The 24,377-nt window shown below is 44.0% G+C and overlaps 2 protein-coding genes across 2 annotated transcripts; both read right to left on the reverse strand.

Moving 5' to 3' along the window:
• Window positions 1-188: 188 nt before the first annotated feature.
• LOC308378178 (very long-chain specific acyl-CoA dehydrogenase, mitochondrial-like) lies at window positions 189-11,210 on the reverse strand. Its single transcript, XM_080855024.1, has 20 exons — window positions 10,937-11,210; window positions 10,578-10,644; window positions 9,451-9,525; window positions 9,029-9,101; window positions 6,552-6,616; window positions 6,165-6,299; window positions 5,859-6,003; window positions 5,519-5,648; window positions 5,077-5,202; window positions 4,622-4,820; window positions 3,758-3,862; window positions 3,487-3,573; window positions 3,099-3,161; window positions 2,905-3,006; window positions 2,684-2,781; window positions 2,166-2,238; window positions 2,000-2,072; window positions 1,841-1,913; window positions 1,531-1,606; window positions 189-1,305 (listed from the first exon to the last, which is right to left on the reverse strand). The coding sequence occupies exons 1-20, from the start codon at window positions 11,005-11,007 to the stop codon at window positions 1,168-1,170; spliced, it is 1,974 nt and encodes a 657-aa protein (XP_080711150.1). The 5' UTR covers window positions 11,008-11,210; the 3' UTR covers window positions 189-1,167.
• Window positions 11,211-13,541: 2,331 nt separating this feature from the next.
• LOC308375535 (segment polarity protein dishevelled homolog DVL-2-like) lies at window positions 13,542-23,187 on the reverse strand (the record flags this gene model as incomplete). The annotated part of the gene is made up of 15 exons (XM_080851700.1): window positions 13,542-14,694; window positions 14,868-15,086; window positions 15,360-15,536; window positions 15,668-15,808; window positions 15,918-16,025; window positions 16,203-16,270; window positions 16,410-16,486; window positions 16,731-16,870; window positions 17,581-17,650; window positions 17,794-17,884; window positions 18,608-18,737; window positions 18,964-19,073; window positions 19,309-19,490; window positions 19,709-19,778; window positions 23,027-23,187. 15 exons carry the CDS (start codon window positions 23,185-23,187, stop codon window positions 14,174-14,176), a joined length of 2,265 nt encoding a protein of 754 aa, XP_080707826.1. The 3' UTR covers window positions 13,542-14,173.
• Window positions 23,188-24,377: the final 1,190 nt, after the last annotated feature.

The raw sequence follows: 24,377 nt of genomic DNA on the forward strand, positions 1-24,377 counted from the left end.
TTGATTATGGTTTCAATAAAGTTTTTTATCAAATCAAATCTCTCTCTCTCTATATATATATATATACAGTATACTATATAGAATGTGCATCCAGCGTATGCGCATTCTAACATCAAATCTGTATGTACGAACATTTTATAAACGAGACTTCTGTTTTTTTCCCTCCACCCAAAAAAAAAACAGATCAGTTCCACTTAAATAACATTTTTATTACATAAGGCTTTAAAAAGGTACATCAGACCGTTAACCCAAAAGACAGCTCTCATTATAAAACCATGTAACTACATATAGACACATAACTGACTACATTTTTTACAAAATACAGTTATAAGAGCTGTGACTTCTATTAACTGCAGGCAAAATCATTAGTCTCATTGTGAGTGGTTGTGTTACACTATCGAAGGTCAACATTAGAAAATAACTGTAAAGCACTTTAGCAGAGGACTGTGGATAAGAGCACTTGGTGCCCGGAGATGGTAGAATCGTTGAAGAGAATGGCCCTGATGACCCTAAGGAAAATATTTCAAGCTGGCACACTACTGTGTGTGTGTGTGTGTGTGTGGGGGGGGGGGGGGGGGGGGGGGCTTTTCATGTTGAAGGTTAATATACGTACATAGGTACTAAAGAAAATGCACTGACTAAAGAACTATACAAACTCCCAAAAGAAGTGGGCATGCGATATGACTGGTCAAATGGATCAGCCATGTGATGCTCCTATGAAGGCAGATCACTTCGACAAGTTCATCATGACATGCCAAAAGTCTGAAAGATATGAATGAAAGACAAATAAAGGCTAGAGGTATGACCTTAAGAGGTAGAATGTAGAGGCAGATGCCCAAGTGATTTCTGACTGTCATGATCAGACTGTCCAGAAGAAGACTCTAGCTTGCGTGTGTACAATCTACAGTATGAAGGTGGTAAAGGATGACCAACATTTACTTTGCAGGCTTATGTATAAGGCATTATTTGGACCCAAAAGCTGTAAATGACAATAGACCCGAATTCATCCTTGGCGGTCCTTGTTTGAGAGAGCATGTGTGTGTGTGTGACTGTACCTACAGCCCCTAAGTTGGGTTTGGAAAAGTCAATGGTGTTCGATTAAGTGACTTGGGTCTGTCTGCAGCTTTGATCATGTGAAGCTATGTGGTGACTTTGAGCAATGGACTCTTAGAAGCCCAGAGGGTGTGGGGCCACAATGCCGCCGTTCTCCACGACAGCCATGGAGACGTCGCGCATGTTCTTGAAGGTCTGCAGACTGGAGCGGGCACCCAGAGACTTCAAGTTATCCATGACCCTGTCATGGGCCTGCGAGAGAGAGAGAGAGAGAGAGAGAGAGACGCACCAGAGAGGAAGTGGAGGAGAGGGGGAAAGACAACGGTAGAAATTTGAGAGTCGCATGCAATATAGAGGCATATGAGGACATATGATATGAAGTGGATAAACGCTAGGTCTATGTGTAAGTGTGTGTGTGTTTAAATACAAATAGACACACACACACACACACAGACGTGCGCCTGATAACACATTTACCTCAATGCACCAGGTCTCACACAGTATCTTTTCATGCTGGGCAGAGGGCTCCTGTTGGCTCAGTGCACGGGAAGCTCTGCAAGAGAAACACACGCCACATTAGACGTCCTGTCCGTCTCTTCCACAATACTGATGCCACATGTAGCTTAGCATGCATTATCTGGAAAGCACCCCAATACTGATGCCACTGCCACATGTAGCTTAGCATGCGTTATGTGGAAAGCACCATAATACTGATGCCATATGTTAGCTTAGCATGCGTTATCTGGAAAGCACCACAATACCGATGCCACATGTTAGCGTTAATTACCTGGAAAGCACCACAACCATGGAGTACAGATCAATGGCGGAGTCGGCGACTCTCTTCAGCACGAACTGCTCGTCTGTAAGCGGGGTGTCAGAGATTTAATCAGTATACAGCCAACCTTTCAGACCCATGTTGACAAGACCTGTTTTAACGATGACTTACTGATGATTTTCTTCCCGTGTTTGAGAAGCAGGTCCTCAACAGTCACTCCAAACTGCTCGACTGCCTTCACAGCCTACGATATGAGGGATTGGAGCAGCACAACAAGTTAAGAGTGAGGTAGTAAGACAGACACAGCAAGAGACTGTGCTGTGAGCTGACTGCTTACCATGTCCCCGCTCTGGGCCAGATCTGGGTGAACAGTGCCCTGAAGGGTCACACCTGATCCCAGGCCAGCTTTCCTGGTAGACAGAGAGAGAGGGATACATCAGCCGTCCGGAATGTGAGTGTGTGTGTGTGTGTGTGTGTGTGAGAGAGAGTGTCTGTGTGTATGTGTGTGCCTGTGTGTGTGTGTGTGTGTGTGTGAGTGTCGGTGAGTCTGTGTGTCTGTGTGTGAGTGTGTCTGTGTGTTTTTGAAAGAGTCTGTGTATTTGTGTGTAGGTGTGCATGTGAGAGTGTGTGTGTGTGTGTGTGTGAGAGTGTGTCTGTGTCTGTGTCTGTGTCTGTGTCTGTGTCTGTGTCTGTGTCTGTGTCTGTGTCTGTGTCTGTGTCTGTGTCTGTGTCTGTGTCTGTGTCTGTGTCTGTGTCTGTGTCTGTGTCTGTGTCTGTGTCTGTGTCTGTGTCTGTGTGCGTGTGCGTGTGCGTGTGCGTGTGTGTATATATGAGAAGTTGTCGACTCAAACCAACCTCTTAGCCCTCTTACTGACTTCCCCGACCAGCATCCCAGCATTGCCAAGGGGGTTCTTCAGAGCTCTCTGCAGACTCTTCAGATGCGTACCTGCATTCTGAACCAGAAAAACGAGTCCTTGTCAATTGCATATTTGTACTAGGTGACTGCTCCAAGGACGACTGCATGAAAGTCATTCCAAATAATTACCTAGGTACAACTACGCAAGCTCAACACTCACCTGGAAGCCATTCAAAGCCACAAAAAGTCTGAGGATATCATTGGTGCCCTCAAAGATCCGGAAGATTCTCAAATCTCTCATCACCCTTTCCACACCAGAGTCCTAGAGAGCGAGAGATGAGGTCACATATTATATTCACAAATTAATTTATCGATTACATTAAGAAGAGAAGAACAGGAGTAGGAGAGACTTGCCTTCATGAAGCCCATTCCTCCCATGACCTGAATACATTCATCCGTCACTGTCCAAGCTGCTTCCTAATGACGGTCAAAAACAGAGAGTTATTACTGCTATAGTAGCTTATTGCTCTAGGTTATACTACTGGCATACGAAACGTTAAGACTCAAGTGCTGGGTTTAGCTTTAGTGTCTGTAAGCACGGGTAAGAAAAACACTCAGGGCTGAAGTCTAGAGTTGAGTGACAACTTTGGCATTAACCATATTTGTTATTGAATCTAGCCTCTAGGCTATAATTGGGTCCATTTACATTTTAATGTTCATGAATGTACACTGTCCCTCTTGAGCAAATAAATAAATTGATTGATTGATTGATATTGTTATGCCCTGTAGATGTTGCACTCACAGAGGCAAAGATTTTACTGATGGCCGCCTCGATCTGAAACTCCGCCGCACCACTGTCCATGTTTCCACTGATCATGTAGGCCATAGACTGCACGTGTGAGAGAGAGAGAGACGGGATTAGAGACAGAGCGTGTCAACGAGGAAGCATGACACACAGTCGATGAAATCAAACCAAGAGAAATTGGACCAGAAGAAAACTGCCACACATTTAGTCAGACGCAGAAAGGTCCTGTTTAGGGAATTACACAGGCGGCTGATTAGTATTCCCTCACCTGGGTCACGTAGTGCAGCATGGCCATGCGAGCCACCTTCTCCTGGATGGCTCCATACGTGTGGATCTTGCTGCCAAACTGGGTCCTGTTGGCAGCGTGGTCCACCTAAGGAGAGAACCGACACTGAAGTCACAAGACACATCATGGAGCAGAGAAGACTAGATGGACTACGGAAGGGACTAGAAACATAAACTTCGAATTGCCAACTTTATAACCCACTGCAAATGCTGATACTAACAAGGCAATGGTAAAGATTTTATAGAATTTACATAGGCCTTTCTGTAGTAAAATCAGCTGTACAAGATGGATTGCAGCACATTGGGAAGCCTTGTTGCACATGTACTCAATTCTGGAATCTATTGCTTGAACAGCCGCTCCAGCTCCTAGCTCCTAATGCAACACCAGGGCAACTGAGCCATGCAGGAGATAAAATGTCAAAGTCAACATTGCAAAACCTGTGCAAGATGATCATTTTGTCCTTTTTTCCAAAATGGTTGGTCATGCCATCGCACATAGCAATCAAGGTGCCATTCATATTCTATACCAACATATTCTAATAGTAACCTAAGCAAACAGCAACCCATCAACAGGTTTGAGTCGTTTCTTGGATGGTTTGCGTTTGTGTGTGACTCATGTGAATCCATAGGGTAAGAATTCTGAATTCTGGCTGCTGGTGTGATAAGAATCCATAAAAGGATTGCCCGTTCCATTGCATCACCTTGACTCTGATAAAACATAGAGATGCCTATATTTGGTGCCTATAGGTGCAGGTCTCACACTAGCTGTACATTATTTCTTCTTAGTGTATTTTCACTTCAGCTAATAAATGCGAAAACAACCATGACAGCCGTGTGTGCCACTCACAGCCTTGGTAATGACGCCCTTCATGGTTCCTGAGAGGGCAGCAGCCATGCCAAAGCGCCCGTTGTTGAGGATGTTCATGGCCACTTTAAAGCCTCCGCCAACCTCTCCGAGGACACAGTCAGCGGGCACGCGCACATTCTCAAAGTACACCTCCGCCGTGTTGGACGCCTTGATGCCCATCTTCTTCTCTGGGGGGCCACTGAGGGGAGATAGCATTGGAGGGCATGGATCATGAAAAAGGTGATCAAGAGAAAAAGATGGAACATGTGATGGAAACAAAGCAATTACTTCTGAGACACCAAAAGAAATGGTCCTAGTTTATCTTATTTCCTGTCTTCTTTTATTTACATTCTTTTTTTTTCTCCACCTCCAAATTGACTCTAATTGTGATGGCAAGACTAATGATCTTCCTTCTGCCCACCCGTTCCCTCTTTCAGCTCCTCCATCTTACTCACTGTGTCACTCCCCCAAAGCTCCTCTCCACAACGAAAGCAGTTATCTTGTCCTTCATTTCTCCTGTTTTCTCATCCTTAACTGGAGTCTTGGCAAACACGGTGAAAATCTCTGCCAGGCCTCCATTACTGCGCATTAGAGAAGGAGAGAGGCGCAGAGAGACAGGAAGAGAGAGAGAGTAATAGAGAGAGAGAGATTTTGATGTGCATCTCACAACAGTCCTGAAAAAGGGACAACTATTTTATATTCACCATTGTTCCTTCTTTCTAAACAGAGTTTGAAGGAATGCTGAAGATATGCGTGTTCTCTCTGGCATCCTGATTAGATTAGTTCATACTGAGAACATGTCACAGGCCGTGCCAGGCTCACCAATCAGCAACAGCCTCTGAGAGCGTCGGCTCCAACAGCATTCATGTTAGACAGCGACGCATTCATTGGCCTCACCTGATCCAGATCTTCCCGCCATTGAGGGTGAAGTACTGGCCGCATTCAGACTGCACAGCTGTACACTTAATGGAGGCGGCGTCTGAGCCACTGGAAGGCTCCGTCAGACAAAACGCAGCGATGTTCTCTCCTACAGAGAGGGTGGAAAAAAAACATGGGTCAATGACACATACTAGAATTCGTGGTATTGCAAGAAAACCTTTTATTACGTACTGTATATATAGTGCACACTCATGAAGTTTAAAAAAGATTATATAGACGTAAAGTACAAGTATGGAATTTAACATGCAGCAATGTTCAGTCATAATAACACTTTGGTGACAGGCCATTGGCTCCTCACCTGATGCCAGCTTGGGCAGGTATTTCTCCTTCTGCGCTGGGTTGCCAAAGAGCAGGATGCCCTTAAAGCCGATGGACTGGTGGGCTCCGAGTGTAATGCCAACTCCCAGATCATGCATACCGACAATCTCCACCAATCTGGCATACTATTTAACAGACAGCACAAGTGTTATGCCAGTGAAAAATAAACAGCATCTACAAGTGCCAGTCTCACCTTAGATTCAGACAGGAACATAACACCCACTTAATGCACATACTGTACCTTCCTCTTTGTAACAGTCAGTAATGCTCTTTACTCTCTGCCCACCTGTGTGTTGGAGAGGCCAAGGCCGCCCAGGTCAGCTGGCACCTGCAGACCAAAAGCTCCCATCTCCTTCAGGCCCTCCATGGTGTGGTCCTCCACCTTCTCCAGAGCATCGTTTTTAGCCGGGTCGTTCACTTCCTAATAACAAGACAGAAACAGCAGAGGACCACTGGCTTGTGTTCGGTTATGTTTTGCTTGCAGCCAGGCTACAGATTGCACTGAATTGCATTAGTTCAAACACAAGTGTTAATGATGTATGTAATGTAAAGTGTGAACAAAAAGAAACCATAAACATCAGCATTTCTATTAAAAGGTAATAACAATAGGCTGTAGAGCACATATATGGAACTTGAAATGAAAATGCATGTTTAAATAAATAAAATAACTCACGTCAAAGAATTTGGCAACTGGAGGAACCAGTTCCCTGAGGAACTGAGTCTGCTCTTCATTCATAGCTTTGGTCATAAAGAAAAAACCCAATGTATTATTAACACTGCATGACATTGTAGACGGTATAAACTGAGAGACACATGAGCTGACCTGTCTAAGGCCACTCTCAGCCAGGACGTCATTAATGATGTAAGCACTGAGAGACGTCACTAGTGATGTGAGAGACGTCGTTAATGATGTAAGCACTGAGAGACGTCACTAGTGATGTGAGAGACGTCGTTAATGATGTGAGCACTGAGAGACGTCACTAGTGATGTGAGAGACGTTGTTAATGATGTAAGCACTGAGAGACGTCACTAGTGATGTGAGAGACGTCGTTAATGATGTGAGCACTGAGAGACGTCACTAGTGATGTGAGAGACGTCGTTAATGATGTGAGCACTGAGAGACGTCGTTAATGATGTGAGCACTGAGAGACGTCACAAGTGATGTGAGCACTGAGAGACGTCATCAATGATGTGAGCACTGAGAGACGTCATCAATGATGTGAGCACTGAGAGACGTCATCAATGATGTGAGCACTGAGAGACGTCATCAATGATGTGAGCACTGAGAGACGTCACTAGTGATGTGAGCACTGAGAGACGTCACTAATGATGTGAGCACTGAGAGCCGCCATGATGTGAGAACTGGGTGACGTCACTAGTGATGCGAGCACTGAGAGACATCATCAATGATGTGAGCACTGAGAGACGTCACTAGTGATGTGAGCACTGAGAGACGTCATCAATGACGTGAGCGCTGGGTGACGTCATTAATGATGTGAGCACTGAGAGACGTCACTAGTGATGTGAGCACTGAGAGACGTCATCAATGATGTGAGCACTGAGAGACGTCATCAATGATGTGAGCACTGAGAGACGTCACTAATGATGTGAGCACTGAGAGACGTCACTAATGATGTGAGCACTGAGAGACGTCATGATGTGAGAACTGGGTGACATCATCAATGATGTGAGCACTAAGAGATGTCACTAGTGATGTGAGCACTGAGAGACGTCATCAATGATGTGAGCACTGAGAGACGTCATCAATGATGTGAGCACTGAGAGACGTCACTAATGATGTGAGCACTGAGAGACGTCATGATGTGAGAACTGGGTGACATCATCAATGATGTGAGCACTAAGAGATGTCACTAGTGATGTGAGCACTGAGAGACGTCATCAATGATGTGAGCACTGAGAGACGTCATGATGTGAGAACTGGGTGACATCATCAATGATGTGAGCACTGAGAGACGTCATGATGTGAGAACTGGGTGACATCATCAATGATGTGAGCACTAAGAGATGTCACTAGTGATGTGAGCACTGAGAGACGTCATGATGTGAGAACTGGGTGACATCATCAATGATGTGAGCACTAAGAGATGTCACTAGTGATGTGAGCACTGAGAGACGTCATCAATGATGTGAGCACTGAGAGACGTCGTTAATGATGTGAGCACTGAGAGACTTCACTAATGATGTGAGCACTGAGAGACGTCACTAATGATGTGAGCACTGAGAGACGTCATGATGTGAGAACTGGGTGACGTCACTAGTGATGTGAGCACTGAGAGACGTCACTAATGATGTGAGCACTGAGAGACGTCATGATGTGAGAACTGGGTGACGTCACTAGTGATGCGAGCACTGAGAGACGTCATGATGTGAGAACTGGGTGACGTCACTAGTGATGTGAGCACTGAGAGACGTCATCAATGATGTGAGCGCTGGGTGACGTCACTAGTGATGTGAGCACTGAGAGACGTCACTAGTGATGTGAGCACTGAGAGACGTCATGATGTGAGAACTGGGTGACGTCACTAGTGATGTGAGCACTGAGAGACGTCGTTAATGATGTGAGCACTGAGAGACGTCGCTAGTGATGTGAGCACTGAGAGACGTCACTAGTGATGTGAGCACTGAGAGACGTCATGATGTGAGAACTGGGTGACGTCACTAGTGATGTGAGCACTGAGAGACGTCATCAATGATGTGAGCGCTGAGAGACGTCATGATGTGAGAACTGGGTGACGTCACTAGTGATGTGAGCACTGAGAGACGTCGTTAATGATGTGAGCACTGAGAGACGTCATCAATGATGTGAGCGCTGAGAGACGTCATGATGTGAGAACTGGGTGACGTCACTAGTGATGTGAGCACTGAGAGACGTCATCAATGATGTGAGCACTGAGAGACGTCACTAGTGATGTGAGCACTGAGAGACGTCACTAATGATGTGAGCACTGAGAGACGTCACTAGTGATGTGAGCACTGAGAGACGTCACTAGTGATGTGAGCACTGAGATACGTCATCAATGATGTGATCACTGAGAGACGTCACTAGTGATGTGAGCACTGAGAGACGTCATCAATGATGTGAGCGCTGGGTGACGTCATTAATGATGTGAGCACTGAGAGACAACTCACCTGAGGGGTAGGGGAACACCTGGGCGGTGCTGATCTGGCCCTTGAACATGTTAACGGCGAAAGACTTGGACTCCTGACAGAAACAGGGGGTCAAGCACAACAATCAATGCCACACCACTGTGCTTTAGGTTTCATAGAATATCAGAGTCTTTCAGTGAATCAATTACGTGTAGTTGAAATTAACACTGTGATACCCTATCTTTCCGTATTTGTTAAATTATCTCTGCACATTTGTACTAAACTTGACATAAAGTTAGTAAAATAAAGCCTCATAGAAAAAAACAAAGTGAGTTGTTCTGAGTATCTCAAGTTTTTAGTTGTTGTACTTAAATGTTCAGTGGAACATGCAGGTTTAACTTTTTTAAGTCAATAGCATCTTAAGAATCGACTGAATTGTGAAAGAGGATGAATGAGTGATTTACCACTGCCAGTGCCTTCTTATCAGCACGTGGTTTAACAGCAGTTGTGCTTCCAACTTCTGTTTTATCCAACACAGCCTAAAGAAATTGAGAGATTAAGGATGGGTGGGTTACCATTATGAGACACAATAATAATAAGAGGCCAATAATGAGTAGTCAGAGAACAAACACTGATTGCAGATAGGGAATCATTTCAATGAGACAACTCCCTGTTTGGTGTGGTGTGCTATACATGAACATAAAGCTGCCAGGAGAAGTCAGATATAACCAGCGGTGCAGATGGGATTTTTAAACTGGGGGGGGGGACACTAACATCGACTAATCATCTGTGCAGAGTTATTTACGGATGATTGTCGCATTACGTAGTGAGAATGGGGGGGACGGATCGGGGTCACTATGAATCTGGGGGGGACATATCCCCCCCGTCCCCAGTGCTATCTGCACCCCTGGATATAACTATACTCTGAGTCCAAATATAGAATAAAGATAGTTCCGATCAAGTGGAGGGGTGCCCTGTGTTTGGCAATGCTCGGAATTTCAACAGGCCATTATAGACAAATTCATGTAAAGCCCCACTCTCTGCATAAACTAATACTAGGAGGTCTAAGACTAAGGAGGTCACTCAACATCTTTCCATGAGGGACACCACCCAAGTAGCCTACTGCACTAAAGCTGTTATCCCATTCTCAAAGACAGTGAAGCACCTAACAACACAGGGACCTCCTCTGTGGCAAAGGGCAAGTGGAATGGAGAGCCAGAGTAGAGAATGCCAACAAATACATGACCTTTCCTTATCTGGAGAGGTCATTCCTTAGGGCTAATGAATTTGATGCATATTTGATTAAGCATTAGAGAGAGGGTGGAAACCGTGTGAACAGGTGTCAAAGTATGACACTGCGTCATCCTCCACGTCAACATTAGAAAATAGCAACATCCATAGGAGCTTCTGATCTGTATTTGGTCACGTGACTCCGGGTTGAACTTTCCCCTACTTCATACCTTGTTACGTAGCTTTGCCTAGCCCTTGCGTCTACGTCTTTATGTAGTAGCACAAGGTCGCAGACAATGCCATTTCTGTATTATAAATCTCTCATATACACATTATTATATTTCCCAGTTGTTATACCTACCTCTGCGGCCTGGCTGGCATATAGACGTGCATTTTGAAAGGCTGCAGCAACACCTTTAGCTTGAATCCTTTTGAGTGAGAATGAAAAATTAAGTAAGCCCTACAGTTAGTTCCAACAATTAAGACAGAGGAAAGAAGGACAAAATAACTCCGAAACACATCAACTTAAACTGCCAATTTGTAAACAGACGAGAAGTTGTTATATTTAGCTATGTAGGCTAGGCTAGCACATTCACAACGAATTGAGCGTTGTATGGGTACGCGTAAGTGTCCTCAGTGTCTCGATCATTTCATACAATTTTGACAATATTACAACGTCAAATACTATAGAGAAATATTAATATGAACAATTAGCCTTACCGGGCGGTTGCAGAAGATAAGCGGAGGGCACTTCTGCACAATGCAGGCTTCAAACCCTTACTCAGGAGCATTTTCAATGGCCAATAGACAAATAAGCGAATATATACTGTTGAAATCTCCACAAGAAAGTTACTTTACACTTTCCGGTAGACTATTGGATATTGTACGGTCGCTATCAATTCAAAGAAGTGCCCTGTTTACTGTATGCTGCGGGTATGCTTTCCTTAACATATCCTTACGCCGTTCTTATATAGCCCACCCTTGTGTAACCTGCCTGTGGTGGCGTGGCCTATCTTTTTTGTAGAAAACATAAACGCATACATACAGTCACTAGATGGCAGTCGAAACGAAGGATACATATTGGCTACCTTACAACATTTTTTAACTCACACATCAAGTAATGGGGTAATCAAAGGTAATCGAGTCATCTTAAAGGAACACACTGTCTCTCTACTATAACTATAAACACTAAGTGGTACAGCAAATGCTGCGATTAATGGATGCGGTTTGGTTGAAAGAAAAGCTCTCCAAAAACTGATATTGTTATCCTTCTTTGTTTGTTTGTTTTCTCATATGCTAGTGAAGACACACATTAGTATTCTACAGTGCCCTTCTTGGTCTACTACATGCTTGGTTAACATGCCACTTAAGAATTGTAGTGATGTTTTATAGGGTAAATCTTGTTTGTCTTCTCAAGGATGAAGAACGTTGGTTATTTATTATTTGAAGCATGTCTTCAATAATCTTTGATTATACAGCCAAGTGCATTTAGAATATTGTTTGAAGAAGCCCCATGCCATCTTCAGACCCTGAAACAAGATGAGCGTATGGACATCTAAGCTCTTAAATTACATTCATATGATGTATTAGATTCCATCAGGACTCAACTCAAAGGCTTAGGCCTGCATTTCTATATTTTACATCTTCTATATTTTTTTTAAGTTTAAAAAACAGAACACAAAAGAAAAGTCGAGCTAATATACATTTATTTCAAACATTTGACATTGTGAGACAGGTATGGTAAAAGTAAAAAAGGCTTTTGTAGTTATACTACACTGTTGCTCACAACATAACAAGGTTCAATTTCTTCATGTCACACCTTTACTTAAGGGTACATAAATTAATACATATACACACAGTATGCAACTCAGGATGTCACAAGACACACATTGGAGTTTTCTCGTCGTTAGCTGTCCTATAGTCAATAAAATTGCCTTTTTTTCGGCCATACTTTACAAAACCCTCTGGCGCATAGGACTAGTATTGACACTATTAAAACATATCAGCCTGATTTTAAGTCCACTGTGTGGTTCCCAGAATACTACAAAATGAACACAATCTGCTAAGATTCTGTCCTTATGTGTACCAGGTCCCAGTTCCACATATTTCACCCTGCCAGGTTTTGTGCATTGACCACACATGACAGTAGAAGAGGTGTCCAACCAAAAAAAGAGCCATGATTTGGTTCTTATATGGTAATACACTGAAATACAAGAGCTGCAATAAATAAAAAGATAATTGATCAGGTTATCCAACTTTGTCAGCATTTCATGATAACCCTGTTTTTTTTTTTTTAAACGCTTATTTTGTTCTCTCTAAGGATGTGCTGGGTGTAGTGTACTGACCAGTTAAGAGCACCAAGATGAATCAGCTCAGCTCATTTGGCTTACTCCTGTACCAGGGTTTTCACAATACTAAAAGACTATACAACCGAACTACACAAACACACGCTTGACCTTAAATGCACCTATTTGGTTGATTGCAGGATAATAACAGGTAATGTCTTCCAGCTGTATATAGTTTTGTACCTTTCAGACCAGAATGAAATATGCATTCAACTGTGAGAGTAACAAAAAAAGATTATCTCTAGAGTTTTCACAGACATGTTCACTAACCAAAGGGGATTCCCACAGTGAGACCAGTGAAACATTGTTATACTTCACTGTGTGTATTTAACATTGTTATACTTCACTGTGTGTATTTAACCATGTTATTTCTCCCCAGTGAAACATTGTTATACTTCACTGTGTTTATTTAACATTGTTATTTCTCCCCAGTGTGTATCACAGAGACAGCCTCCTACGTGTGTGGGCCTCCCCTTGTTTGCGGTCTTCTTAGCTAAATAAAAAAAGCAATAAAAACATACTATGACCGTTACGTACATGCTTTGTGATTAACATATTTTGTGATGAAGATAGATGCCACAACAGGACTGATGAGTGCTATACCAACAGTCATATGTGACACTATTATCAAAGTAAACCGTCATTTACTCATTTCAGTTACTCATGTCAGTATCTCCTTCAGGCCCTGATAACAACAACAAAAACCTGCGCAGGCCAAGTATTAACATCTAAAGAAATTGATTTTTTGGGTCTAAATTCTTTTCAAGTCAATCCCAATAATATCTGTGATATGGAATATTTTCTACACTTCAGTTTAAAGAAAGGATTACAACTATTCTTTGATTAGTAATACATTCTCATTCCCATAAGTTCAGACATCAGAAACCGCAGAGAAACAACTAGTTACACTCTTCTCATCAAACGTACCCAGGGATGTAAAAAACTAGAAAACTCACCGAATCTCATGTTTGTTGTACCAGGTCATCATAGAAATATTTTTACTTTACAAAAATTACCTAAAAGCTAGTATTATGAACCTGCTTTCCTTTGGTCCATTGAATGAATGTGAAGAAATTATGCTTGAGACATCTTGAAACATCTCCCACAAAGAGCAACTAGTATTTCTAATGAAAATATTGGGGGTTGAAATCTGAATTTCACAACCATGAAAAGCCACCATTTCGGTAGACATTACCAAGAATCTTTGCCCATCAAAACTGACCAGTTGTGTTGCAGATGCAGTTATTTCACCGGGTGCATTAGAAAAGTCAGGGGAATATTAATTCAAACTTTTAGTCCACAAACCTCGCATCACACACACACAAACACACACACGCACACACAAACGTGACATACAAATCTCCAGTGGGACGGGTGGATACTACCAAATAACCATTCCAGTTGAAAGCACACAGGAGACTGAATGTTAACCGTCTCATGATGTGCAGTCTGACACCGCAAACAGCTATCGCTATGTGATATAATAAACAATCTTGTGGTATTTATGTGTAAACCTCCAACAGTGTGTCCAGCATTGAAGTAGTCGTCAGACTGTGCTTTGAGTCTCTGTACAATGCCATGCCATGACTAAATATTACATGCCATGTTCTGGCTACATGACATCCACAAAGAACTCGCTGGGATTGCCCATGGCCAGGTGGAAGGACTGCCTGGAAGCGGTGAGTTCCGGCGGGACAGAGCCAAGGTCACGTGTCGGTGGCGCGCCAGGTGGACCTCCGGGGGTGGAGGAGGGGTGCATGCCAGGCAGAGGTGAGGGCCCGGCGGAGAGATGAGGGTGGGGGGCCCCTATGACGTGTGGGTGGTGCTGGGGAATCATCATGAGCATCATGGGGTTGTAGGGCATAGGGAAGCCCGGGGGGTAGGGCATGTGGGGCTGGGGCGTGCGGTGTTGCGATCGCTGACTCATGTGACTGTGCTCGCTGGGCGTGGCCGAGCTGTGGCCCCGCCTGCGACTGCTGCGCACGGAGTATTCGGACTCGCTGCCACCGCTGCCTGAGCGCGACTCCGTCCCCCCGACAGGGGACTTCTCCTCCCGACCACTGGTGCTCCCACCCTCTTTGCTTCCCCGCCTCCGCTCTCCCTCGCTGCGGGTGGAACCACTGCTCCGGCTCCCTGAGAGAGAGAGAAAGAGTACGGGGAGGAGAGAAAGAAAGGAAATAAGTACGTCAGTAAGGAAGAAAGGAAGGCTACAGGCTGCATGTCCCAAGTGCTAATATTAGTAGTAAATTGTAAATGGCATTTGAATGCATCAATTGTTTGAGTGCTCAGTACTGAGACATATTCACCTTCACTGTGCTGGCTGCCTGTGCTGCCAGGGGTGTAGTTGTAGGTGGAGAGCTCGTGGTAGGGCGGGGGTTGGCTGGTGTAGGGTTGGGGATACTGGTAGGGGAATGTATGGAGTAGGGGCCAGGGTGTGGCCCCTGGTAGAGGCAGCGGAGCCAGTGTGTCCTGATCAGAGGCCCCACTGGAGCCATCATTATCATTCAAGGACAGGTTAGCCATGTCTGAGGAAATAAAAGGGAACATTAGGGGGAGACATTAATGTGTGCTTCATGATCCAAGTGCTGTCGAACCCTTTTACACAACACTGAAATCACAAAATAAGACTGATTTAATGAAAGTTGTTTCATTTAGCCACAGCCTGCTCAATGATTTAATAACCATTAGAAAATAGTACAAAACCAACGACAATGAATTGCCATCGTTTTCCATTAACACGCTGTCCATGAGCTGAGTGAAAAAGAACCCATACATGCAGAATGACTCAAGGGACTTACAGTTTTCACAGTCACTGAAATCTCCAAAGATGTAGTAGCACTGCTCAGAGAAAGTGATTTTGTTGACGGTGTGACGGATGAAGCCAGCCTTCAAGAGGTTGCTGGCATATTTACGTGCCTCGCGCCGGTCCTTGAAACCATCAATGTGATGATAGAGCCAGTCCACCACATCCGAGCCTAGAGACACAGCCACCAAACAGCACACCACACTCAGTCATAATATTATGTTATGCAGGCCTGCTCATATCATTGAGACAATATATCTGGTCTTTCAATAGCAGTTCTCTTTCATTTGCTTGTGCTCTTACCAAGGAACGCATTGGGGATGGTGATCTTCAGCCACATCCTGTCTCGTACCTCCAGGCCAGACTCTGGGGAGGCCATGGCTTTGGCCACCGACACCATGTCAGAGTGGAGAGACAGGCTAAACTCCTCAAAGCCTGACGTGACTAAGAACAAGAAACAAAATACCCCAGTAAGAGCACATAAGTCACATGATGAGTGAGAGAGATGCTAAGTCATGATTTACAGCTGAAAACATGCCTGGGGATAGCTTACGTTCGGTCCCCGCGACGGAGAGAGGAGGGTAAACGGGGTACGTGCCTCCCGTCAGGGCTGCCGCGTGAGTTACCCACACCGCCGGGTCTATAGGTCTGATAGGCTCATCTAAGACAACACAGAGGCATGGAATGAATCGTCGCTATGGAATATACGTCATCAGGAATGAATGAACAGAAACAGACAGGCCCCTAAAGCTCCTTTACTCAAAGTGAGATTCTTTCACATTGATATTCACATAATAATTATCATATAGTTGCGTTAAGAAGGTCGATGTCGACTCACTGCGCGGTAAAGTGAAGTAGCCCTGGGGTGAAGGGTCCCAGCATTTAGCCACAGTGAGGATGATTGGCCTACAGTGAGAAAGAAAGAGAGAAAGAAAGAAAGAAAGAAAGAAAGAAAGAAAGAAAGAAAGAGATGGTAAGGTTGGAGCAACTGGTAGTGTATGTGCTTGTGAATCTTTACAATATTCATAAGTAGGGAAGAACTCACCCTGGTTTGTGAACTATATCTCTCAGGACACGGACTGCGTCGTCATTACTCATGTTCTCAAAGTTGATGTCATTCACCTGTGGTATGATGCAATGAGAGAGAGCGCCAGCAAGTGAGAGAGAGCGATAATAAACAGACCTCAGGTATAACAACACAGGATAAATCTTTACATCAAGAGTCTAGGTGGATGGAGGAATGAATGGAGGCAAACTTCTTTACAGTGTAAAGGTCACTGAATGGAAGTCATAAAAGATGTCCGATAGCAGTGAACAAAGCAGAAGTAAATATGGTGATAAACCATGAGGTTCCTGTCCACCTCACCTGAAGCAGCATGTCTCCTGGCTCTATCCGTCCGTCAGCAGCCACAGCCCCTCCCTTCATGATGGAGCCGATGTAGATGCCCCCGTCACCTCGCTCGTTACTCTGACCCACGATACTGATGCCCAGGAAGTTGTATTTTTCTGTGCCAACAGGACATGGCATCCAATATAAACCAATGTAATTTTGTGTGAATGACATGTAAATGTAAATAAACTGCAAATATCAACACAACATATCTCATCAAACTGTTATTGATTTAAGACAACAAGGTTTTACAAGTTAATATGCTGCTTCAAACACATGCAGTAAGGTACTTTACTTGATCACAGGAACAAACGGTACAATATTGTTCAATATAACTCTTTAACCATAAATGTACAGGCACATACAAAGATGAACATTTCAGACTGAGTTCAGGCAGGCTTAAGGTATTCATCATGTCTGTTTGATGAGATAACATCACTAACAAGCAGGAGCTGGGTCCCAGTAGTGGATTAAATCCACAGTAAAATCCCCTGGCTATATTCAATAACAAATCACAATACAATGCAGTATACATAATTGAAAAAAGGAGATGGCAAGGTCACTGGGAAAGCACTGAGAGGGAAAAAGAAAATTAATTCCAACTGGTGGGTAGATGACCTATTACCTCAGGAATTTACGGGACCCTCATTACAGAGTTCTCCAAGAACCACAGAAAGAATACGTCGAAAAGGAACCTGAAAGGCTTCACTCTTGGTTGAAAACTGCTAGCAGAGATTGACCGACTAGGGTTCAGAGATTGAGAGGCATCTTAAGACGTCTATTTAAAGAGTGTGCCCAGGCACACTGTAAAAGAGAGTGTACTCACCCATGTTGAGAGTAACTGTGATGATATTGAGCGACATGGTGGAGTCTGTCACACTGCTGAAAGACGATGCCTTTGGATACAAATAAGCCCCGTCACATTAGATCCCACTCTCATATTGTTTTAAATCATCCCTTAATAAAGGTTGCTATAATTACTTCTGTGACTTATTTCTATTCCTTTATTTTTGTGTGCGTATGTTTGAAGGTGCAGTACCCGCTCAAGCCTGGGGGGGCGCTGCTTCCGTCGCCTCCGGTGTCTCTTCAGCAGCCGGGAGGCTGTGCTTTGCTCCGTGCAACTGCTGAACCTGGGATAACAGGAAACTTATGAACTTATGAACTTCTGTGCTTTGGTCTAAGTGCTTTCAACAGCACACTCAGCAGAAACAAACCACGTCTGCAATCAGTGGTGACTGAATGATACAGATGGATACCAAACCAGTGAGACAACAATTTAGGGAGCAATGTTGTAGCAAGGGGGGTTCCGGGGGCCAAGGGATCTGGATCACACCAAGTAGTCCATATCTTTGAGATTTAGATTTATACGCATTACCACTCATTTGTTAGGCTGTTTATTTGTCTGTCAGCAGAATTACTGTACGTAAAAGCAACATGGACAATTTTCATGAAACTTGTGTAGCATGGGCCAAGGAGGAACCAATTACATTTTGGCGCTGATCTGAATCACGGGGCGGATCCACTAATTATTTTTCAGGGCCGGGCATTTGGCCTTGACACAGGCCTGTACTCTCTGTGTGCCTTTGTAGTTAATTTTAAATTTACAAAGGTTGACATTTTTCTGACAAGAGGCTGACACGCTTGGCAGAGAGGACAGGAAGCTGACAGCAGCTGATTTAATTTGGAGCTGATCTGATCTGACCTGCCCCGACCGAGACCTGATCTGATCTGACCTGCCCCTCACACATCTGGGGTAGGGCCTCTCCAGAGGCAGACGCTATCAGCTAGGGGGAGGGACAGCAGAGGCCAGGCTGCTGGTGGCTGCTGACGAGGGATTCTGTGCAGCATCATACCTGCTCATGGTGTCATCCTCTTCTGAGTCACAGAAGCTGGTAGTCTCCAGCTCGCTACTCATCATGGTGCTGGAGCTCTCGTAGCCAGCTAGGTGGCGCTCCAGTCGGGTCTGTCCGTTCACACGAGGTCCTGGAAGGAATATCAAAGATGGCAGAATGGGAGGAGTCAGGAGCCAGAGTGAGCAGTTCTACATTAAAAGGTGTCATTCAATTGTGTTATCGTCAGATTCATTTTATCAGTCTGTTGATTTAACCAAAGAAAATACTTATGGTACACAAAACCATACCCCCTCTACTACTTTAAGCCCTCTAAGACACCTACTGCCCAGTAGATAACTCCTCCATTCATGGCTTACCATGCTGGTCCATGCTCTCTCTGCGTCTGGGCCTCTCCCTTCTGAAGGACACCACAGATTCTGTCTCTGTGCGCTCGTCAAGGTTCTCCACACTACCAGCCACGTTTGGACTATAAAATGACCACAAAGAAGAAGCTCCGGTAAGGAATCATGGGTCATGTCTATGTACATATGGGCACTAGCATTGATTTATAATGACTAGTTAAAATCAGATTATTTAAACTTCAATAAACAGGGTTATGAATGATGTGGAAGTTGGTGTGGGTGTGTGTGTGTGTGTGTGTGTGTGTGTGTAACACAACAGTGTGTGTTTGTGTGTGGGTGTGTGTGGGTGATGGTGCATACTGGAATGAGGGAGGTCTGGAGTCCCCTATGCCCCCCAGTCTCTCAGCAGGTGGAGGTGGAAGAGGAGGCGGAGGAGGAGAGGGCTCGGGACACACCTCAACTGGAGGAGGAGGTGGTGGAGGAGGAGGAGGAGGAGGAGGAGGGGGGAGGAGCTCTACAGGAAGGGAATCTGAGGACACAAGCTAGAGAAATAAAGGGAGGGAGGGAGGCAGAAAGAGAGAGAGAGAGACAGAGAGAGAGTAAGGTGAGACAGATGCTGTCTTTCACCCATTTCCTGAGAATAACAAAATGAAATAAGAAGTGCACTAGTAAAACCTAGACAAACTATTTACCAAGTTATTTGATAGTCAATAAATCCCTATTTTAAATCATTCCATTCGAGTTTACTCTTTTGCCTTACCCATGAGACTACCCGTCCGTTAAAGCAGGGTAGTTTGGCAGCATCATCTGAGATCTCTTCCTTGACAACCCTATAAATGAACAAATACAAACAACCTGTATCAGACCTGTATTTAACTTCATGGAATTAGTCTAGCGCAGTCTGCTTCAAAACAAACAGGCAAGTTCAGATTGCCTTCAGTTTCAGAAAGCATCTAATAGACTAAACATTTCTCACTTAACCACGAGCACCAAAAGGAGTATCCCATTGTTTTCCTTTGTCTAGAGCCACAGTAGAAAGAAGACTAAATTACTGCCTGTCTTCATGCTGAGGAGTACACGCAGAGGTAATACACAGATGAATCACTCAAAGGTTATTTGTTGTAAACAGTAAAACTGAACATTCAGCATTGCACACTTGAAATGACTCAGGAATAAATTCCATTGGCACAAAGTCTTACACACAGTTTCACTAACACTGGTGCATTCTCTCAACTCTTCACATAAACAGACACAAGGAAACACACACGCATGCGGATGAATGCATACACACGTACACACATACGCAAACACACGCACATTCTCTCAACTCTTCACATAAACAGACACAAGCAAAAGCACACACGCAGATGCATGCATGCACACGTACACACAGACGCACACTCTCTCAACTTTTCACATAAACAGACACAAGCAAACACACACACACACACACACAGATGCATACACACACACACACAGATGCATGCACACACACACACACACACACACACAGAGATGCATGCACACACACACACACACACACACACAGATGCATGCACACACACACACAAACGCTCATGCTGCACAGACACAAACACACACAAACCATTTATTCTTTTGCCTTGCCTTGGATTCTGAACTTTCCAAGCCTGTTCCTACCATCTAATCTGGGGTTCATTCAAGCATGTGGGAATGCCCTGCTGCCTGTCCCTGCCTGTAGCAGCACTGATAAGGACACACCCCCCCCTTCTCATCAGATCCATTTAGCTATCCACCAGGCATCATATCTTCCTTCTCTTCTCTCTCTGTGCTTAGGCCACTTGTGGCTGAGTTCAGTGAGATATTCACAGCATTGTGCCTGTGCATGTGTCCTATGTGAGGTACATACAATTAGCATTAAAACGTCAGTGTATAAATCAAAACATCCCTTTCAAATAGCATCTGGATGTATGTCTCAGTTGTTATGGCCAGTGATAACTTAGGTAAATGTGCAATTGCTGAGATAAACCATTACTGATTTAAATGGTTATAATTCCACTGAGAGGACAGTTTGCGTCATTTAAACAAGTATAAACAATGTAGGCACAAAATCTGTTTGTCACTGCACTGCAGAAACCTCTTGACTGTTGCCACCCGGCTGCCATTAAGGCTCGCTGAACCGAAGTGTACGCCAAGGTGATGACAGATCATGTCCTGTGTTTCATTTTTATCTCAGAGCGGACAGTATTATGGTTGAGGACAGTGTCTGTAAACTCTCCAACCTTGCTTATCTACGTGGCATGCATAGGCTGGGAGCATTTGCCAGTTTATAATATGACACTGGGCATTCACAACTCCACTGAAACTTCATCTACACACTGGAACAGACCAAAGTCATGAAACATATTTTTCTGTCTGGACTCTCTCACTACACACACCAGTCACATGACGCTAGCCAGTATGCAAGCCCATGCTCTCTACAGCCATCCAACAGTGGTAGGCATTGTAGGTTTCACCTTAGGAGAGAGGATGCCTTTGGAGGATGACCCAGATGAGGGCTTTACTCATCTAAATGCTTCTGATATATTTACCTGCGATGATGAGGCGGATAAGAGAAATGCACTCTGATTCAGTCATGCATTCATCTGTTCATGTCATCCATGCTAATCCTATTCTTATCATCCTTTCAACAGAAGTATACAATCTGGTGCAGATCATTTGGACAGTTTCTTAAAAGTATAGTAGACCTGTAACTGTTTGTGCTGTTCCAAGCACAGTTGTGGCAGCCCATAAACAAAACTAACAGAGCACAGAATGCCTCAACTGCTCTGGCACATTTAAACTTAAACCTCCACATATTTAAAAAAGTGTAGAAAACAAACTAACCAAAAGCACAACTTTCACCTTAATGTCAAATATGTAAAAAATCTGAAGATACACACTTCAAATGACAAATTCTTCAATCCCACCTCCCAGTGAAGACAGTCATGGCTATTTGTGTACTTGAAAAATGGTATTTTCCTCGTACAGCCTCCATACCATGCAAAACTACTAATCATAGTCAGCACTCTGCAAGTTAACATTAAGTATAGGCTTCCAGTGTATTTGTGCAAGCCTATGGATGTGTAGCCAGAGTGGAGAAATGGATTGTAATCAAAGGGCTAATGGTTTAATTGAATGCATCACACGGAAACAGAGGAGCAGTGTGTAGGCCTGGCATGCATGGCTCAATGGGATTAAGCCATTTTATCGTGGTTCCTATCTCTCGGAACTGTGAACCAGGAAAAGACCCCTTTGTAGGAATGTATAGGATAAAGAGGAAGGGGGTGGAATTCTCTTAAATCTACTTGAGACCCTCTTGAGGAATGGGAGTGTGGAGGAAGTACAGCTGCTGAGAAGAGGGGAAGTTGGCCCCTGGCCCAAAAAAAAGGCTGAGTAGGGGACGTGTTGTTGGGGGCACAGAAACTGCAGATGCAACTGTGACAATTGTGAATCTCACAGGGCCGGAACTAATTCTCAAACTCTACATTGACCTCATACCCAAAATGAGACACTGTAAATTTTCATAATGTAAGACGTTTCGGTTTTTTATTTTATTTCTTTTAACAATAACCATACCGCTATTAATACTACGGTGATTCTTTTCACTGATCATTTTCTTGAGTTAAATACGGTATAAGTCATGGAACGCAGGTCTGTTGTTGTCCTGAGATTTAACATCCGCCACCACAGTTGATGCGGGGAGCAGCTGGGAGAGAACAACATTCCAGAATGCTGAATCAAATTAGGTAGATGCTCAACTTAGCGTACAGTAAATTAAGGACAGAGCTACGGGGTTTTCCACTTTGGAGGGGTCTAATGGCATTCACACAACAGTGGGAGAGAATTAGCCAAACGCGTAGACATTACTAAGTAAGATGCTCCTTGGTTCAGGCTTTATTTAACTGGGGTGTTTATCAGTCGGCAGTTGGAGCCAGCACGGATTCATTTCAGAATTAGTATTAGTAGGATGGACAGTTGCAAGGAGGAAACTGATTTAACACTAGCCAATATACCCACCGGACAGTGGCTACACAGGCAAGGACACTTCGCTACTCACCCGAAATCTTGATCCATGGACTTAAAGAAGAACTTATAGTTTGGCTTGTTTAAGACCTGTTTAAAATCCAATAGAGTTATTTCTTCCGATGGTATAGGAATTTTCACCAAGTACGGCGTCTCCTCCTCGTCGATGTGGTAAATTATTTTAGTTTCCGCCATTTCTTCAACAGTTTTTAGGATCCCACAAAACGAATACACCATCCAAGAAAGGGGCGAATGCGTTCAAGCTGTGCAACTAACGAAATTGCAAAACTTTTCGGTAACAACAATCTTGTCGGGTCATCATCCCTGAAATGCTGTTGCTCTCTTTGTAGCAACACTCGTAGTCCCTTTCTTTTTTATTGTTAAATCTCCCAGGTATGCAGACATTTACCCAGATCACAAACTTTTCCAGCACAGACGGAGTGCGGTTGGGGGAGGAGAGGGTACAAAACTTGCAGCGCTGAAAGCCAACGCGGCGTATGACGTTATTCAGAGGCGTCCCTCACGCCCTCTTACCACAAAGCCCATTCCCCTTCCAAGAGTCGCCTATAGTTCTTATGCACTCAGTTGTGGGTTGGTAAATATGTCATACCGACAATTTTCCCGGTGTGCCGACGCACCTGGGCCGGTATAATTTAATTTATTATTTTTAATTTTTAAAAAAATGGCCAATGGCCAGCCCATAAAGCAGGGATAGCGATTCATTGGTTCATTTTCTATACTAACACTGGGCTGGCCCAATCACGTCTCTTACTAGGAACCACCCCTCCCCCTCTGTCCTCTGTTTCTCGTGTCAGATGCCATGGCTCAGAGTCAGTGCCAACTGTGGATGGATGTGTGTGGATCAGAATCAACAGTAGGCCTAACCGACACTGTGCATTAACAGGTGGAACTTGAAGGAGAAGTGCCGTGTGACAGGGACAGGGAAGCCGAGGAGAGACAGATGAGCATGACATGGCCGAGGGACAGAGTGTAGTTGCAGCGGTAAGCATGGAGTAAGTGTGTGTGTCATGCCATAATGACAATGAGCATTAAGTGAGAACGTCAGATGGGTCACTCAGTCAATGTCTAACTAGATGTAACGCAAAGGGTTACAAAATATGACCACCGAACTGTTCAGTAGGTTTTGGCGCAGAATGAGTCATGGTTGTCTGTGTGTTTGTGTGTTTTTATGTGTTTTGTGAGTGTAAATTGGTTTGTGTTTAATTTTTATGTATTAAAGGAATTATTTGTGATAGATTTTGATGATTTGGTTATGTAATGTTTTGTGTACTACTTTTTTGTGGATTGTTTTGGTATATTTTTCTTTTGCAATGTAGTTCTTTAAAACAGGTCACATAAAGTTGTTAAGAAAAGTTGAATTGACC

Source organism: Sprattus sprattus (genome assembly GCF_963457725.1).
Source record: "Sprattus sprattus genome assembly, chromosome: 1".
Taxonomy (NCBI): Eukaryota; Metazoa; Chordata; class Actinopteri; order Clupeiformes; family Clupeidae; genus Sprattus; species Sprattus sprattus.

What these genes read in the sequence shown, in the direction of transcription:
- LOC308378178 (XM_080855024.1), bottom strand. Translation starts at nt 11,007, where the DNA reads ATGCTCCTGAGTAAGGGTTTGAAGCCTGCATTGTGCAGAAGTGCCCTC. An exon ending in AGGGCGTCATTACCAAGGCT is followed by an intron (nt 3,863 to 4,621) that starts GTGAGTGGCACA and finishes TTCTCTCCTTAG; the next exon opens with GTGGACCACGCTGCCAACAG. An exon ending in GTGAGACCTGGTGCATTGAG is followed by an intron (nt 1,306 to 1,530) that starts GTAAATGTGTTA and finishes TCTCTCTCGCAG; the next exon opens with GCCCATGACAGGGTCATGGA.